The following is a 19,546-nucleotide window of genomic DNA, read 5'->3' as shown; positions in this document are numbered from 1 at the left end:
TGATAATAGTTGGATATAAAAAAAATACACATAGGAGGCGGGTCATTTTTCATTAGATTTTATTGGTCTGTGTAAACTCTGCAAAAATCTTTACATGCAAAGTTATTTGCAAACACACATAGTTCAACTGCATGCACTATCTATGTACAAATACAGAGCTTAAGGAACATTCCACTGAACTGGCAGAATCAAGTAGAAGACAGCTTTGAGTTTAGCTCAGAGAAGGCTTTTTTTTAAACAACAATTGATGATCATCGTGTAATGATCACAGTAGCTGATGTAGCACAGCATAGGACAGGTGGGTGTCTGAATAACAGCCACTCAGAGGCATAGTGGCATTACAGAGAAAACAAGACATGGGGAAGATTTGAATATGCATGTACAGGACCTCTTAATCTTGGTCTGCTACCGATAGAGTTGGACCAGCTCTTAATGTTGATGTGCTCAGTTGATTATTTGTAAACCCTGTGGATGCTCAGAAACCAGTTTATTCAGATTACACCACAGTTATCATAGTCATGCAGAGTATGGCCTCTTGTACAGTGTATAAAATATCAATAGGAATGTTATGGGGAAGAAGAGTAAACATGAATCAAATTACAATAGCATTGAAGTCTTGTAAAGTATATATATCTTGAACCACAAAACATTTCATGCATAGGATTTTTTTTGTTTTCATCTTTGTTTTGACATTGGATTAACTTGCAGACAGCTGTCTAAATTGAGGTCATTCCACTTTGTATGGTGTGCTTTCCTTGGTTTGCTGTGATTAGTGAACAAACTCACACTGAAGCACTGGATGAGTAGGACGTGGCAGAGGGGAAAAGGCCCTGCTTTGTGCAAAGAGTAAGTGGGGTAAAAGCGGGCCATGATTGCCCCAGGCACATGAGAGTCACAAGCACAGTGCATGCAGGTAAAGCTGCACATACTTTTACATAATCTTCTCCACCTTCTTTTGAACAGAGCAGCCAGATTTGTTAGGGATACCTGTAAGAAACCTGACCGCATGCATTCATTGTAAACACTGCAGTAGAAAACATCTGAGGTGTGAGAGTGAACCGCGAGCTTCGAAGGAGCTGAAGTAGCAGGAAGGGATTCTTTTTTTTCTTTTTTTCCTGCCAGGTTGCAACACAGCAAATAAATTAAATGAAAAATTAACATTACGGTTTACTTTTCAGTTTCTCTAAATGCATACTTTATATTTCTCACAAAATAAAAACTCACAGTTTGAAGAACAATACATAAAAACTCTTGTTAAACCATATAGCTGTGCTATAATATTTTCAAATCACAAATTAACAGCAGCTGATTAAAGATTTTGCTAGCTCATGGTCCACTCACTTATGAATAATCTGCTATTTAAGATGTTTATCCTAACCTGAGCAATGTATAAGTTTGTAAACATTTCTTCATGAAAATAAACAACATGTTCATACAGCTGAATTATTCTAAGGTGCAGCTGTGTTTTGTTTTATGTGTGTGGCCTGGCATGCTTATAGAGTTCTACATGTTACATAAAGCATGATGTAATGAGAAAGCCCAAATAATTACCTAACAGTCTAGTGAATTTCAGAAATGGGCTCAATCAAGTCTTTTGTGAGCTTGTATGATGGATCTGATCTTAGACTCCGTAACATATTGCTTGTCTTCTTCTGTGCCAGTGCAATCCAAACTTAATTTTCTTTAGCGAAGAGTGTGTCAAGTTCAGCGCACTTCATAACCTCACTGGCAGGCATAAGAGCCGTTGTGCAGCTGTCCAATGACAGATGTCTTGGTTACTTTAATTGAAATTTCAAATTCACTTGTACTGTATATGTGCCAGAGGCTAATTCATTGTCAGCACAGGCGAAGAAATTACGTATACGAAAACGAAGGGAGAAGATGAATGACATGCTGAATCAGGGGAAGGGACAAACATGAGCATTGCCTGTGTGATGGTCATGAATAATAGATCAAAATGAAAAGTGCATCAAGATAACAATGCAAATGGATCAGGGTGGATGCGTTTAAGCCCATGCTTTGTGGTTAATCACTAGCAACGTGATTCTCGTTGATCAAGGTGTGCCAACGCTCAATCTTCTTGTCCTTGTTCTTCAAACACTCATACCAGTGCTTCAGCCTCTCCCCTTTGGCGGTGATACCCAGCTGACACCCACCTGTTAGAGAGGAAGGGAGACGTGAGAGGCAGGTGGTAAACATGTGATAAATTCATTGTTAGTGTATGAAAGCGGGGATGTTGATCTAATATTTACCGATGTAATCATTGGACTTCCCAATATCATAATCCCACACAGAGATATCTAAGCTCTTCTTGGCCAGTTCACTGTGTTTAATGTCATAGCTGAATTCCTGAAATTTGATCCAGAAATTCAGTTTAAATGAAACTCTTAATGAAACACACTCATTAACAGCTTATCTAATTTGTAATATATCCATTTTCATCATCATGAACTTTGTGCAAACCTCATTAAACTCAGGGTTTAAAGTCCTCTTCTTTATTTGTGTTTTGCACTTTCCCTTCTTCCCCATATCAGGTTTCAGACATCTGAAAATTCAACATGTATACACTGTAATTTATACAATCTCTGGAGTCATCCAGTTACAGACTACTATGTACTTTGTAATCTGCTCCACCTACATTTTGACATATGGGTCAGAGTAGCCATTGGCATCCATTGCGGCCAAGTGAACACAGCGCACAACACCCACAATGAGACGATTCAGCTGGGTGTTGTACATGAGGGACATCAAAATGCGACCACGCTCCTCTACCTCTGTGCCATCTTTCCCTGGCTGAAACAGAGCGGAGGGGGAAGAAATATTTGAGCATGACTGATGATAACAGTTGCCTGAACTTTTGGAGGAATCTGTCTCGTTTAGACATGCTTGGAAATAAAAGCATTGCCTCATCTTCGTAGAGTGCAATCCCTCTGGCCGCTCCGGCTGCTGCGGTTCTCTTCGTCTGTGAAGAAGTACAAGATTACAGCAGGCCGACAAGACTAAGTCAAGCAGAACAGAGAATTGTTTTGTTTTTAATAAGTTTACTCACAGGGACGACCCTCTCTAGACAGACGTTGAAGTTTTTTTTCTGATTCATCTTCAGTTTCTTCAGTGCCACTCGGGTTTCCCCAATAAACTCATTATGCCCAAACTTGTCTTCATCACAGACAGAGAGTCTGCGTAAATCAAACAGAAGTGCTAATTATATATTTTAACAAGTCAACGTAGAGCAGCAGAAGTTTGACACATGAAAACAGGGTTGTTCCTGCTAAGTGTGACAGTCTGAGACATATTATCCACCTGAGGGTCTTGCGCTGCATGTCCTCATCTGTCAGGCCATGGTAGGTGAGCGTCTCATTCCACACAGGGTTGCGGGTGTTTCTCAGGGTCTTTGTGCGCAACTTGTTAGACTGTTGGAAGCCAGGTAGATGAGAACAAGGAAATTCACTCGCTAGATGTCATCATCCAAAATACCAAGTTCATAATTTGTCAATTCAAACCACCACAAGATGTCAGGCTTGAGCTTGCAGAGTGGTTTCTCATCACACCAGAGGGGTCTGAAATCACCCACCCTTTTTTGCAGAGCAGGACATGAAGGTAATGAATCTGTTAAAAGAGATAAAAACTTAATGTAATGCAGGACAGGTGTAACTTTTACCTTACTAGCCCCTGGCAGCAGATGAAGCTTCACATAAGGATCTGCCAGTCCATTTGAATCCATTGGCTTCAGTCCCTGAGGAGAAAAAAAAGCATAATGATCATCGGATCACAAACAGCAGAAAGTAATTCAGCTAAAGTGCCATTCAAGAGCTTTTTCACATAAACCACTTGATTGAAATTGCCCCCTTTGTGTGAGAGAATGAGGGAAACAGTGATACCTTTCCTTTGAGGATGCTACAGTGGAGGCTGTTGCTTTCCTGCTCAAAGAGAAGACTGAACTCAAGAGAGCCCAGTGTGGCTGAAAGAAACCCAGAACAGTCACTGCATTAGATTACTAGGAGACAGCGAGTCTGATGTACAGCAATTAAACATCAAATGCAGGGAATGATTCTTTTGTAGTTGAACAAGTCTCATATTGTGAATTAAAATGAATAAGACCAGAATGGACAGAAAATCTTAACCTCCACTCTTGAAACACTCACAGGTTCTGTTTACCTTGAGTAAACAGTAGGGGAATCTTATTACAAAGCAGGAGCACATAATATAAAAGAATTCAATAAACACTCAAGTCACTAAGGAGGACATTCAGAGCAGAAAAATAAAGATTAAGATCCTGCCCACACAGATTTTCTTCAGAGGAGCTGTATTGCCAAGTATAGCTAGCTGCTTGGGGACAGAATAATCAAATTTCATGTGTTAATTTTTCTGATATGGCTATTAACCGTGATTCCAAAGACACAATGTTCCCCTTATAAAGAAATAAAGTCTATAGCCACAATAGCAGCTCCACGAGGCTTTGTTAAAGCAAGGCATTGTGTTAAGCTAAATATCAACATCATCTTGACAGTGTTAACATGCAGTTTACTGTTGAGTGTGAGAGCAAAATAAACCTTACATAGTTAAAAATGCACAGTATTGTAGTTTTGCTTATTGCAGATGACAATAATAATATAAGCACATATATTTTCCTCTTAAAGACAGACACCATCAAGTTTCTGTGATTTTACATAGCAGGCCTACGCTTGTCATCGCGGCCCATTAAGAGAAGAAGGATCAGAGTAAAATACAATGCTTTTCAATTATTCAATTATTTCACTGGTCAAAATATGGACACTACCAAATTACATGAAAATACCTCACTTTTTTCTAACATTTTATATAAAATGTAAACCAGGCTTGAATAACATTAGAATTTTTCAGATGTCCAATATGACACTTTTTTTTCCCTTGTTGTCTGATACAGATGGCTTTGTGATATCATCATGAATCCCTACAGAATTCATTTAATTTGTATGAAAAAAAACACATCAAAAAACCTTCTATTGCATATATTTAATCATAACCAAAGTATTCAATAAAATAAACTAATCGATTGATGATTTTTTCTGGAAAAGAAATGTGAAGACCATCTATGTATATATAGTTTTGAAGGACAAACTGGCATTCAACAAACTGTCCAAGTCGCAAACAGGCAAACACTGCTATGTAACCAAAGACAAAAACAAGCACCACTACTTCAGTTATTAGCTATGCAGTGTATATCTAATTTCTAACATATCATGTGTCATGAAAGTACACTTAATTAGACTTCAAATTAACATGAGCATAAATTAAGTCAAGCAGTTGCTCCTTGAATTTAATGTATGTGGCTGTTATTAAGTTTTAATAACCAAGATATTTAAATCATCAGTAATTAAGAGGGCTATTGAAATCAGCACCCCAGGACCTAACTTTTCTCACGCATCGCATCCCCACAGAGCATTGGCACATAAAACTATTTCTATTTTTGTCATTTTCCCACTTTAGACTAGGGATTGGATCCAACACAATCTATAACTCGTCAGCCCTGTTAAATTTCAAATTATTTTCACAGCTCCAAAGACCCCGACCTAAATAAAAATAAATTAAACCCAATTCCCCTGCGAAAGAATGAAGTCCATTTGGCACTAGAGGCTAAAAACACGGATGGCATGGTACTATCGGCACCATTTAATTGGGATTAATGGGGGAAAAAAGTTATGTGTGTATCATAAGGGAATTAGTTCTTCGTATTCTCCTCATCTTTAGGTTCTATGATGTGGATTTTCATGTTTTGATTACATATGGTGCTTAACATTCCTCATTTGCCTCTAAGAAGGGCTGCTGGGTAATTTATGGATGAATTGCAGATGAATTATTACAAGCACATTAAAATGCAAAAATTAAGCATGAAAACGATATGACTCGCTATCCCTGAGGGGAAAAAATATGATGATAGATTACGGACACCAGCACCCAGAATTTCAAGCTGCAAGGAAAGATGTTTTTATAAAAACTTTATTTTGCTATTTACCTGTAATGAGTGGAAAGAAACTGCACACAAAAAGAAATCAAACCAAACATATTAGCTTCCTTTCTCAATAAAAAGTGGGAGCAGATGGTGTACTCACTTGCTTCATCAGAGTCATAGTCATTGGCCTCTTCTTCCTCTTCAGCTGGGGGAGGTTGCTGGCGGGGGGGAGGGGTATTATAGGCAACAGGCTGCCTCCTTTCTTCCCTTACTGCAGGAGGTGCTTTCTGCTCTGGAGGAGCTGCACCAGAAGAGTAAGCCCCTCCATCTCCTGCAACCACATTCAGTCATTTGAGACTGTACAAAATGACACCACTGTTAACGCAATATTTGGTTAATGACTGGGACTCTCCAAAAGAAATGTGTCCCAGCAGTTTCTCACCCTGCTGGGCCATGGTTGTGGAAGCAGCAGGCTGTGGTCTGGAGCTCTGGACGGGCACCATCTTCTTCATCCCAACTGGACTGCCATGTCCCGCCTCTTCAGGGCCAGCCCCGCCCGCAGCCATTCGCATAGCCGGTTTAGGGGCCACAGGTGGGTAACCACCACGGCCCTGTTGCCCTGCCCCTAAAATTCAGCATGAATAAGTTAAACACAGAGACTCCCATGATGTGAACTGGAAAGATGCATAATCCCCCTCACTTCAGGCCTTTACTGCGGTATAATCTATAATACTGCCGAGTTTCTCTGGGTATTTTTGATGTTGCAGCTATTCCATTGCAAAGGCATTGACCTACATACACTACAACAAGCCGTGGCAGCCGGCGCCTCTACGTACAGCAGCATGTAGTTTGCATGCCAGAGCAGCCCCCCTCTTTTATAGGGAAATCACATAGCACAGGTAATCACCCTGAAAGTGTGAAATTAAGCTATACGACCCATCATGCCAGCACCACCTGGAGGCTCATTCCATGTCACAGCATGCATCTTCCAACTATTTCATTGAGGACCTCATCCCCCTCCAGGGCAACAGTGGGCGGCACTGCCAAATTTGGGAAGCAGAAAGAAGTACATAAAAGGTTTGACGGTTCGGAACAGAGGAATGGAAGGTGGGGTTGCATGATGAAAAAGCTGATGTAGAGACTAGAAAAAAAGCAATAAAACAAAGATAATACTACAAAGATAGTAAAGTGGTAATTATAAGTATAAGCTCTTCTTGGACTTCTGGGTCTTAATGTACCTACTGACAAAGCTGGTATTGGTAATTCGATTGTTTTATCTTGATATACGGATAAAAATGGCAGTGTAGCATCTTGATGTTTCCATGCATTACTCTCTGTCAGTTAAAACTGCTGAATTTAATCAGCATAATATTTTGTCGCCACATCGTAATTTATAGCAGCTAAGAGTGAGTCAGCACACACTGAAACAGCAGTGACAAGCAGTGCAACTATTGTGGCTTTCAGCCAATAGCACCTCGTGTAAATTTGCACTATGTTTCTTATGCAGGCCTTCAGAAAAAGGCCCTCAGAGGTTAATGTGGTCTCTTCATAGTTTCTTACCTAACAACAGAAAGCGAGCAGGAATTTAAAATTTCAGTTGCACTCTTCTGTTTTTTCCCTTCCCTTTAGTAAGTTACATGTTTTAGCATATAAAAGGTGGGGAAAGTTACCATTCTCAAAGTTGCTGTCTCCCTGGCAAAGATGATGCTGTACATCAACTACCTAAAGGCTTTTCTTATGTTACTCATCTGTGTCACCCTGTGCTACCTTTGCTGCGTAGCGGCTAATTTGCCACACCTCTAACAGAGTAAGCACAACTGCCTTGGGCAAACTGGACCTTAAAGAGGCAAAAGCTTAGGTAGAATATTTCAAACAGATGATGACAACAATCTAGAGTATGAGAAGTACAATCTGTTTTTCTTTTTCTTAATGCTCCTCTAGGAGGCATAGAAAATTCAATTCTGAACTTGTAAATGAGTGTGGTATGGGCACTTTAAAGAAAAACAAGCAATGCTGCTGAGAAATGGAAACCTCAGAGGAAGCTCGAGTAGATAAGTAGATCAAATTTTATAGATGTCTGATATTGAAAACATGCCTGAAACTTGCTGCTCAGACACATGAGCCTGACTCTGACTTCGACCTGAGACAGACAATGAAAACAGACATGAGGTCTAGTGGAAAAATGTGTAATGAGCGAACGAGGAGACTAAAGCTGAAGCAATGCTCGACTGTGTCTACCTGGTTGTTGTGGTTGGGTTACTGCCTCCCGGGGCTGAGAGGCTGCTGGCCTTTGAGGCTGCACTGACTCTTGGGCATCTGCCCCCGTTGGTTTAGATAATGGCATTGGTGATGGTAGGAAATGTTTAGGAAAACCTTTGAAGAACCAGGCACCAGACCTCTTCCAGACCTGAGAAGGAAATAATCTGTGTTACAGGCTTTCCAAAAGTCTATTTGTTTTTTTATTTTGTCATGGTGTTAAGCGCTCACCTCTCGCTGTTCTCTGCAAATCTTGCACAGCCACACAGCACGTGGCCGGCTGCCGCACTGTGTACCACACTTAGTACACATGTTCTGCACAACAAATACAAATACAGAGTTCATTGACAATTACCAATCCTGTTTTGTGTGGACTGCAGCAGAGGAGTGGGTTGTTTGTGCTCGTATTGTAATTTGCTACCTTTTTGCAGTCCTCGCACACCGCTGAGCTGACCCCAGGTGAGCCAAACTGCTCCCCACACAGCAAACAGCGGGACACTCCATCCCCACACACAGTCTTCTTAATGTCGTCAAGTTTGTTTATCAGGCGCCTGCAGCAGCATGGATTGGAATTTTACTTTAAATGTCATTGTTAATTATCCCAGATCCAAAGTGTGCATATGTCACCCCCCTTGACTTTTGACTTTAGATTTCAATTATAGCAGTCATGCATGTTTGATCGACTCTCACCCAATTCTCTCCTGTTCCATGGCCTCCATTTTCTCAGCACGGGCTATTACATTGTTTATAATCTCTTTCTCTTCATCTGTCAGGTCTGGACCAGGACCAGGGCCCGGCTGTAAGGTCCAGCTGCCCCTGTCAGCCAAACAGTCTCCAGTTGAGGATCCACTCTATAATTTTACGACTCTAACCACATATTTTCACGCACTCTAACCTGACACTCAGTGTTTGAACAAACAGAGCAAAGACAATGAATTACTGAACATGCATTTACTCCATCAGCCCATTATGCTGCTTTCAGAACACTCCCACCACAGGAACACACAATGCAGATCAGAGCGGAGTTTATCTACTTACTGCTCTTTATCTCTGTGTCACAGATCGCATGCCAAAGACGCAGGTGGAAAAAAGATGGCAAGGTTAAGTGCTGATGTTGCCATTGGAAAGCTCTACCGAGACAAAAAATCTTTTGACAATTACACTTACCCGGAGTGAGTGCTCCTCTGCCTGTCGTTGGACACCCAGCGACCCGAGCCAGCGCTCATCACAGTGTCAGTCATGCTGCCCAATTGAAGCCTGCAGGTGGACAGACAGAAATATACTGTAAGAGACAGATGGAAGAGCTACATTCATTAATGGAAATTGAGCAAACTCCAACTGATTTCATTTTAAAACAGCTTTTTTGTATTTAGAGCAGCATGCTCTTCAACACTTTGAGCAATCTTCAAATAATCTGTTTTTTCCCTTCAGTGCCATAATTCAGCTCTAGATATCACAGTAATGGGCTCAACCAAACGACAGCTAACGATGACCATCTATAACCTGACAATTTCTAGAAATCGGCCAAAAAAATCAAGTGTCATTTCCAGAAAAAGAACTATAACTTTTCCCCTGTTCATCTGTTGTCTGCGAATTTGCATACCGATCCTTAAAGATATCACAGCTTTCGGTAGGAGCATAAGCACAATTCTGGGTGCCAAATTTACAGCTGAATCAGTACCTTCTAATCTTGCCAAGCCTGTTTGAACAAATTCCTAAACATATTTGAGCCATAAATGGGCACAGAAAAAATTGCAAATACTCAAACACGATCTGTAAAATACCAGCCCAAAATATGCCTACATATAGTTGCTCTAATAACAGGGGTACTGTTATATAATGTGCCTGTAGCAAATGAAACAATGCTTTTGACATAGCAAGCTTCCCTGTGCATTAGTACCCAGAGAGGAATGATGCTGAAGTGGGTGGTTTATGTCATTTGAATTTATATGCGCCTTCAGTAAGGGCTGTGAAGATAAGGTTGAGCAAATTGGGGTGGCATGGTCATTTAACTGAGCAGCTGTGAGACAGATACAGCAGGAGTGGCTCAACTATGCTATGATACAGAGACTATGGCTTTATGGTGTGTCTCCAGTATTTCTGAAGTCATTGTGTGCCGACTGACGGTTTCTATCTGTTACCGTTTTTCCAGGGAGGTTGGTGGAGCTGGATGTGGGTTTTGGTGGTGGAGGAGGCAGATATTAACATGGTTGACTGGAAAGTCATTGTTGCTCCATGTGGGCAAATCAGCATTGGACTGGAGCATTGCTGAGGACTGGTCAAAGAAGTCATAACAGTATTTAAATTAAACAATAGAAGATAAGACGCTGCAATCGTTTGAGTTCATAGTGCGAGAACGGGATGAGCAGGGTGCTAATGATAACAGCGAGATACAGTGAGTGCTTTGTGCATTTGATAACCAACAATGTAATTCAATCTCAGAGTGATGCAGTAAGGATGATACGAAGACGTCAACAGGATCTACTGAATGGCAAGCCTTCTGTTTGTCTGAGTGTGTGTGTTTTCCCCTGAGCAACTAACATCAGGCTGCTTCAACTCTCTGCCAGACTCCAAGCGAAGGGATGCTGCAGCCACCATGTACCCTGGAGCGAGGTACTGGTATTCAAAGACCAGCAGACTCCAAAAGAGGAGTGACATGATGGCCTAAAAGCCTCTCTTGAGCATTAAATATCAGGAATTGTGATGCAGGATGACGAGAGTGCTCACACTACATTAGCAAGGATAAGAGTGCAAAAACAAAGTTATATCTAACAATACTGAGGAAAGACAAAACTCCATATGTTTTACTTGTCTTCCGCTTGTCACGGCAGTAAAATCCGGCACTATCAAACCTTAGAAAGTGAAAGACGGAGCAAAAAGGAGGGGTTGCACCACCGTCTCCTTTCTTAAGCTCTCTACATCATGCTGCGTAATGCCACGGACGCACCTTTTTTTCTAATCTTTTCTCTGTCTGCCTATGGCATATATTGATAAGCAATAAATTTGTGGGGGGGGGCTTCCTCCACTGCTGCTGCTGCATAAAGCCATCAGCAGCTACACAGTCACCAGGGAGCAGTTTTTTTTCCCCCTTTTTCAGCAGCAATCGGACAGATCACACATTCCTCTGATTGTACAGTACTGCTCTGAGGCTCTGAGGCTCTGAAGCGTGGCCCTCCTTTACTTGCCAAAATGAATTATCCCACTTTTGTCTAATGTTATTGTCCTGGTGAATGTGATGGAGAAAGACAGATGGGAGGCAGCATGCAGAGTCGGGCAGGGACTGGCCTGAGTGCTCTAGTGAGGAGAGATGTTTCTGCATTAAAGTCGACATTTTATTTGGGAGACGGGCCAGTTAGCATTTAGGGGGAAGTCTTAAGGCTGATAATCTCCAGGCTCATACACACTTATACCATAAAGAGCTGGCAGTGTGTGGTGTAATGCTTCAGACGTTGGAATGGACAGCTTGGGTTCAACTACATTAGTTGAAAAGCCCAATTATAACGAACTGTCTTGCTCATCGTGTCACACTGGGCCTTGTTATTCTGCTGAGCCACAGACTGTGACCATCAGACAGTTCTATTGATCTTATAAATACAACAAATCTGCGTCATCTGTGACTCTAATTTAATATAACAGTCATCTTGTATGTGTTTTCCTCCAGTAAAAGATGACTCAGTCAGTTGGTGGATTCTACTCTGGGGAGCAACAGATATTCTCCTGTGTTTTCTTTCTTTTTCTTTTTTTTTTCAAAATGTCACAAAGCCTCTGTGATGGCGCTTTCAGACAAAACGGGCTGGAAAGTGACACCTGGCAGCTGCACAAGCAGTCCACATCCGAGAGTAGGGTTGTTAAGATGACAACAGGAAAGACCAGAGAGAGAACATCGAGTCAAGACAGTCTTCTGCCTGATCACTGCAAGTCCTCCACGCAGCAGGATCTCCGTACAGAATGTCATACGGGGGTGGAGAGAACTCATTTTGAAGCCTTTGTGTCCTCCCTGGGCCCAATAAGGAATAGTCAATACAAATTTACATCTGTACATCTTTAGGTGTGTATGCAGACACATCTCCCAGAGAACATACTAAATATTTTCCATCAATTTTTAGAAACACTGGTATCCAATCTCCTTGGATACATGATGTGAACTCACAGCATGTGTAATCATCAAATCTTACCAGGCATTTGCCCAGATTAACTTTCTTAAATTACTTTCTGTAGCATGTGTATGACTCATTACTGTAGAGTATATAACAGGAATATATGGACCGGGACAAAAATCCCCTTGTTATTGTGGCAGTTCACTTTTTTCAAGATTTAGGTACTTGCTTATGGAAACGAGAACTGAGGAAAGCAGGCAGAGTGACAACAAGGCAGGGGGCACTGATGGATCTATGCGACATGGATCATTATGGATAGAGTTTAAAGGGGGATGGGATGGAGAAAAGTAATTTCATTTGCATCTGCCAAAAACAAAAGCAAGATTTTACTCCAGTGTCTCTGTCTTTTATCAAACAATTTCTGCTTTAAAAGATGGTCAATTACTCAATTGACATTTGGAGAAAAATACTAAACTACAGCCATTTTCATATTCATCCTAAAAAGGTAGACAGGTAGATCAATAATTAAAATCTGGAAGGGCACACTGAGAGCACTTATTCCACCAAGACCAATGTCCAAAATTTATGTTGTCTTTCTGAAAAAGGACAGTGCTCACAAGAAAACTGTTCTGCACTTACAAACCACCTTTGAACGTTAGCTAGATGCATTACAAGTGCCAAGCTAAGTGCATTACACGGTGCCATGCAGGCTGCCTCCATGCCACTGGTAGCATCCTGGGGTTGAGCATCTTGTCCAAGGATGTGCAGACACAGGGAGGAGCTACAGCCCCAACCTGGCAAGCTTGTAATAAATAGACAACCTGCCCTTCCACCTGAGCCATACCCATTCTTTAGGTCTCTGAGACAAACCCCAAATGATAAAAGACGGTGACTATGTTGACCATGTCTATAGATATAGAACATATTTAACCGGCAACTGTCTCATTTGTCTTGTTATTTTTAACACAGCGCTACATGTCCTACTTGGAACTGTATTGAACATAATGACACTGAATTCCAGGGCAACAATTCCCTCGTTAACCCTCAAGAAGGACGTTCCTAAAATAGGTTAATGAGAATTGGAGATCGATGAAAAGTCCAACAATTGGTTTCACTTAAATTCAGCTCTCATCAGGCTTCTGTGGGTATCTTGAGGCATATTGGGAGTTGCCTGAAAGCACCGCTGTAGCCAAAACTCATTCACCAAAAGCCCAACAACTGGCCAACACAGTCCCAGCAGGCTCACATCTGCTTTCTTGCAAACCACTTTCTGATGCAAATGTATATAGTACAGTTACTGCAACATTGTATTAATTAAGCAATACTAAATACAACCATGGTGAATACCATAAAAAACAGTCTCTATGTTTTAGTTGAATGTTCAAACTGCAGTCGTAATGATAAAACAGAATTTAAGAAAGGTAGGGAACATGTGTTTAATTTCACTCATATTTTGGCTCTTACTCAGCTTGTTTTTTCTTTATTCACATCTATAAATAAAGTCTTGTTTGAGAGCCGTTCCGGAGATTAAATCTACCAAAATAAAAAATGTTTTGGACTAAGGGAAGGCGCTGTTATTACAGCAGTTTGTTCCCAATATACAGCATTAGTCGCTGAGATCATTATGAATCATGCTGCAGTCGGAACCTAATAATCAAGATCTTATTGATGAACATAAGCATAAGGTTCTAAAGATTATCAAAAATTTAAAAACCCAACATCAAGTTCTTAAAAATGACGATTGTCAGAGCAAAGCCCGTTATTAGTCACCTGCTGCGCACTGGTTCTTAGAGGACATTCAAGGCCTGTGCACACATTATTTATAGACAGTTTAGAAGTCTTGAAATCTGAGTGGTACCCTCACACCGGACAAGACTATAAACAAGTAATATACTGGATGAGTGGAGTATGCCTCGCTGAGACGGTTACGAGTGGTAATCAAGTTTCCATCTTTAGCCATGATGAATCACTTACAGGAAAACGGATGTGTGCATAAAGACTTACAGTTCCAAGTAAAGAAGAAGTGCCTATGAATTTAAATCACTCCCATTATGGAATTATAGAGCTGCAGATTGGGGTTTGAGAGCCCGGGTGTTAAATTCAAGCCAATCTACCAGCATGGTGCCCTTAGTGGCAACAGTTCTCTGCAAGAGAGGTGGTCCAACACTTTGATCCAGACTAAGGTATCTCGACAAATACTAGATGGATGGCCATCGAAGACAGCGACGATCTCAACAGAATCAAACTTTTTCACTTATCCACTATAATCTCTCAACGTCTAAGAAGTAGATTATGACATCTTTTTTAGACATTCATTTATTCAAGGGATCTACGCTCTGATCTCAAATCTTATACCGATTTGGACTTTTCGAGTGATTTCACAGATTCAGCTTCTGATCCCCAACACTTACACCTTAGTCACTCTGCATTAGTAAGTACACGGGGTAGGAAGCACCAAGAAAACATGAGGAAGCCTCCCACTCTCAGTGTCATGGCACAACTCCATCCACCCTCAAAGATTGTTGTGAAATGCCAACATGGCAACACACTGAAGCTTGGACCTGAGCTATATTGTAAAGCTCTGCACCACATGAAATGCTCTGCGGCAGGAAGAATACATCACTCAGCGTTTTTGAATTATTTAAAACTCTCAGCCACATTGCCTCTCACTCTGTAAGTTCTCTCTTTAAGGCATTTGTGCACGTCTTATAGAATAGAATAGAATAGAAAAATACTTTATTCATCTATTCATATGAGTTTATCATTCTTATGCACAGACCAGTGGATAGAAGGAGGTAAGTGGAAGGCACAGAAGGTCAGACAGATGGAGAAACTCTTTTTAAAGAAACAGTATTGATGTTGGTCTTTTTGGTCTGTGGCACTGACAAATTATCAATGTTTTCTCACAGACAATGGCAACGACGAGGACCATCTGTGAAACCATCTGTGAGGACGCTTCACCTCTTAAATGTGAAGAGTGTTGTAATGGTTTGAATACACACAACTACATCCTCTCGGCAGGCACGGCTCCAGGTCCCGCCTCGCTGGAGAACAAACAGGAAAGACCATCCAGTGACCAACAAGCTTTCGTGCTGTTACCCTGCCATAAATGTTGGCTCTGTTCAGCAGACCTGCTTAGGTTGGATGTTGTGTTTTTCATTCTTAAATCAACTGTGTGCACATGGAAATACAATCCTCATAAAACTGGCTCCAATCCCTGTCATCAGCTTTGAATTTAGCTGAAAAAATGTACCCTGGTTCACATTTTCTCTGACATTTTCATGAAACTGTGAGAATATTTTTTTGTTCAAGTCTTCCTTTAGAATGGCAATATGGAATCACTATGGCAGATGAAGCACTCAATCAACTGCCCTCCAGTAAAAGCCTGCAGCAAGTCTCATATTTGCTTTGCTGATGGTGATTCATCCCTATTTGCCCCAGAGGTAAAAGGAGGGACCTCAAGAACTGGCTGCTGATGCATTGGTCAGTCGTGCTCCTTCAATTCCTTCCCATCTCATCTTGAGGAAACAAGTACCACCAGACAGAGACAATAAATCAGTGCAGTAAAGGTGGGTTGTAAAGACTCTCAGCATCTGTTCCTTCCTAACTTTAAGTAACCTGGAGCAGGTGGTCTGCAGTGATACTACATTGTTTATAACATATAAAGAAACAAGTTAAATATCAATGTTGCAGTTTGATGGCAATGGTTCTGTCTCTTTGCTGCTCTGTTGGCACATTTCAGCAGCGGGATATCCTTCTTGTTCCACCCATAAACAAGGAGGTACAATGCCCTTGGGTGTTTTTAACACATCTCCGTTGGCAAACTGCTCTGTTCCAGAAACAGCGGAAGACTTAAAATAAGCTTTGGTGCAACTTTTGAGATAAAAAGCCCTGTGTGGAAGCTCAGCAACGTAATTTGAAATGGAAAGTATGTTTGTTTAACTGTCACTCTCAGACTTACTGCAATTAGATGATATGCATAGAGGTGATAATCAGCTAAATATAACAGTAAGGTTACAGAAATTGTAGTGGAAAGGTGGAAAATGTTGCTCCTAGATTAGTTGATGTTTATAGATTCATCCCAGTTCTGTTTTGGATATTTAACTCTTTACTCTCCTGGGGAGGCTTTCTTTAAAGGCCACATTAATTACTTCTGTCTTTTCCAATATGCCACACCGCTTGGGCCGATCTAATCACCAGTTATGGAGAGGCTCGTGAATCGATTTTCATCCACCAATCTGATGAGAATTCAAAGACGAAGCCACACCCTTCTGAGCGACAGAACAGCGCATCTGCCGTAACAAATCTATAAATAAAAAACCTGCAGGTATTTAGAGCATAACCTGTGATTTAGCTAAACAATCCATTCATGGATTGTGTAGAGCACCAAAGAACATAGAGTCATGCACCTTCACCAACTGTGGCCATGGTAACAGCAAAACCAGAAGATGAGAATCAGAGTGATTAAATGCTTTGTGTGTATGTATGTGTTCCCGCATATGTGTCTTCCATTCACATGTTTGTAGTACCTGCACCAAATTTCAAATCCCAGGCAGAGCAGGTTATTGTTGCAGCTGACATAGTTGAAAATATTGTACGGTGAGAGAGGGAGACACGCTGAAGACATGGGATTATGGGAAAAGTCGCCTAGCATCCTCCAGCATTAAATAATGCAGTTAGTGTGCAAAGCACTTACTTGATTCCTCCATCATTTTTCACATTTTCCCACCACATCCATGCTTCCTAGTGCTCTCCATGACTCATTTTCACTTGTTTTATGTGATCAGACCTGATAAAACTGTCTCCCTCATTTTCTCTTTCTTTGTCTACACAGGAAACAACGACAGACTCGCTTAGACACAAAGAAATACAGAGAGAGAGGAGTAGCAGTATAAGGGGGTCGTCCAATCACTATAGTGTGGTTGCTCATGTGAGAGGAGGCAGCTGCAGATATCTCTCAGAATGTTCATTCAGTCTTTTCTCCCCTCCCCCATTTAATCCCCATGCTTCAGGTCTGTAGGAGGAGTTGGAGCTGGGGAAACTGGGAGGCAGTATCCCACTTTTTTTTTTCTGTTCCTTCTTTTAAAAAGAAAAAAATTGGAGACAGTGAACTGATTTGGTCCACTCTTTCATTTGGTTGACTCTCCAAGTGTTGAAGCCTCGTAAGTCCAGGGCTCTTGATAACATCTGAAGCAGGCAGGTGAATCACCTGTCCAGTGACACAGCTGGAGTTAAGAGCTGCCCTGCCCACATCAGCATTTGGGGGCAACGCTGATATTTTTTCCTCCTGTTCTGCAGGCACATCAAGCCCCAGCATGCGTGTCAAAAAAATCCTGCAGCAACGCCCAGGGACTGCAACAACACAATCTCCCAAATAACTGACCAAGTCTGCTTTCTTATATCAGATGAGAAACGAGGAAACTCTGCTACTGCAGTAGTGCAGCCAACCTCTGGTCATGTTTTAAACATCTTGAAGGGGAATAAAACATAACCAACTGCACAGGGAGTTTTAATCACCAGAGACCTATGATTAAACTTAGTCTATAATTATAACACCACAGCATACTGTAATAAATCAATGCAACAATTCCAAAGAGGGAGGGAATATCTATCCCCACCTCTGTATGACTGATAATCTTTCAGTGAGACATGTTTTCCTTAAAACAAGAGAATCAATCAAATACTATTAACAGTATTCGTACTTGAGTTTTATCAGCAGCAGCTTCATGCATACTGAGTGCATTGCACACATTCCCCAATTTTCCTTTTTCACTCAGATGAATCAGTCACTGGCTCATAAAGACAATGAAATGTGTTCAATCAAATGAATACAAGCTATGAATATGTTCCCTCCAAAGAGATGATTCACAGTGCCTCTCTCTTCTGAATGAAGTGCTGCATTCATTCAACTTGGATATGAGACAATCATAATGCACTGAGTCACCAGCCAAACGTACTCACCTCAAAGCAATTTTAGGGCTGAGATTCAATGTTTACGAAACCTTCAAAGAGAGAGTAGATCGTACCTGAGAATCCAGCCCCGCTTCTCTCTCGCCTCTCTCTCAGGATGCTGTCAGGGAATGATGCGGACTAGATTTCTGTGCAGCGCTTTGGTCCGACCTCAGAGTTAGTCATTGCGCATGGTGCCTGTCACCAAAACCCGTGCTTGTCTTTTTTTTTTTTTTTTTTTTCCTTTTTTCGCCTGGAGGAGTTGTCTGTTGCTAGAGGAACAGCGGATCACCACGATGCGTGGGAAATGGTCCTCTTCTATCCTGCGTGAAGGATGGATAGCCCTTGGTACCGTGGGAAGGAAACCCCTGGATCTGAAGTGATAACACTGATGCTCAAGTGGGCAGTCATCATCTGATCCAGTCTTCTCTATCAGAGTCAAAATTTGTCTCACCATTCAGGCAGCCCAATTGAGAAATCACTGTCATTTTTACATGATGACGTAGGGCCATTTCTTACTGTTATTTATAACGAGGCTTTATGCCTATTTTCCCCCATATAGCCTACAATGATATTATATCACATTTGTCTTCAAAGTTTAATTGGTATTTGACTTTTTAAGGCTTTGCTTGGATTTGATTACTTTTCTGTTTTATCTTTTGAGTCGCTTTCTTTTTATATTGAGCAAAATTTCATCCCTCATGTCTATGGAGGGTGCAGACTTATCCTAGGTTTTTTCAACCAATTCGGAAATGTCTTCGCGTTCCACCCGAGATGATAATCTTCACTGAAACTTCACTCCTTTTTCACCTGGGTTTTTCTTGTTCTATATTGCTGGCGAAAAAAATAAATACATTCAAGAAATAACCACTGAAATTCTAATTTAAGGGTCTCGGTGATATGAGCGCACAGTGTATTTGTTCAGTTGGTTTATTATCCAATTGCGCCATCTAAAGGAAAAACTAGTAACTGCACCAAAAAAAAGGTGGGAAATGTACCCCTTTGCTTTTATTTAAAAAATGTATTTAATAAATTCCATACAGAATATTTTTATTATCCTGGATTAAATCGATATTGCAAATGCAAAACAAATTCCCTGTTTAAATAACTTGCTTTTACTACATCAGAGACCGAGCTTTCATCGGTCAGTGTACACGTTTGCCACACCCACATACAGATTCAAAGGATAGCAAGATATCATCCGCCGTACTTCCTGGTTTGTATCCTCCAGAGGTCCCGGGTGGGGAAAAAACAATGCGTTACGCTGTTTGTCTACTCTAATATGCAATTTAGATCACATTAAAACAAAACTCTA

General features: G+C 41.1%; 1 protein-coding gene across 2 annotated transcripts; it reads right to left on the bottom strand.

The window, feature by feature from the left end:
- Nucleotides 1-42: 42 nt before the first annotated feature.
- On the bottom strand, nucleotides 43-18,727 carry LOC142382579 (rabphilin-3A-like). Of its 2 annotated transcripts, none has more exons than XM_075468603.1 (18): nucleotides 18,309-18,727; nucleotides 9,353-9,442; nucleotides 9,224-9,235; nucleotides 8,876-9,001; nucleotides 8,607-8,736; nucleotides 8,417-8,500; nucleotides 8,168-8,336; nucleotides 6,372-6,554; nucleotides 6,090-6,260; nucleotides 3,879-3,958; nucleotides 3,659-3,733; nucleotides 3,301-3,410; nucleotides 3,050-3,176; nucleotides 2,906-2,962; nucleotides 2,639-2,793; nucleotides 2,464-2,545; nucleotides 2,253-2,349; nucleotides 43-2,156 (listed from the first exon to the last, which is right to left on the bottom strand). In XM_075468603.1, the coding sequence occupies exons 2-18, from the start codon at nucleotides 9,424-9,426 to the stop codon at nucleotides 2,026-2,028; spliced, it is 1,863 nt and encodes a 620-aa protein (XP_075324718.1). In that variant the 5' UTR covers nucleotides 9,427-9,442; nucleotides 18,309-18,727; the 3' UTR covers nucleotides 43-2,025. The 2 variants fall into 2 exon arrangements, with proteins under 2 accessions (XP_075324718.1, XP_075324719.1); XM_075468604.1 differs by having other exon boundaries at nucleotides 18,244-18,325.
- Nucleotides 18,728-19,546: the final 819 nt, after the last annotated feature.

Source organism: Odontesthes bonariensis, chromosome 6, assembly GCF_027942865.1.
Source record: "Odontesthes bonariensis isolate fOdoBon6 chromosome 6, fOdoBon6.hap1, whole genome shotgun sequence".
Classification (NCBI taxonomy): domain Eukaryota; kingdom Metazoa; phylum Chordata; class Actinopteri; order Atheriniformes; family Atherinopsidae; genus Odontesthes; species Odontesthes bonariensis.
Note: the sequence above shows the minus strand (reverse complement) of the source record. Positions and strands in the feature narration are given on the sequence as shown.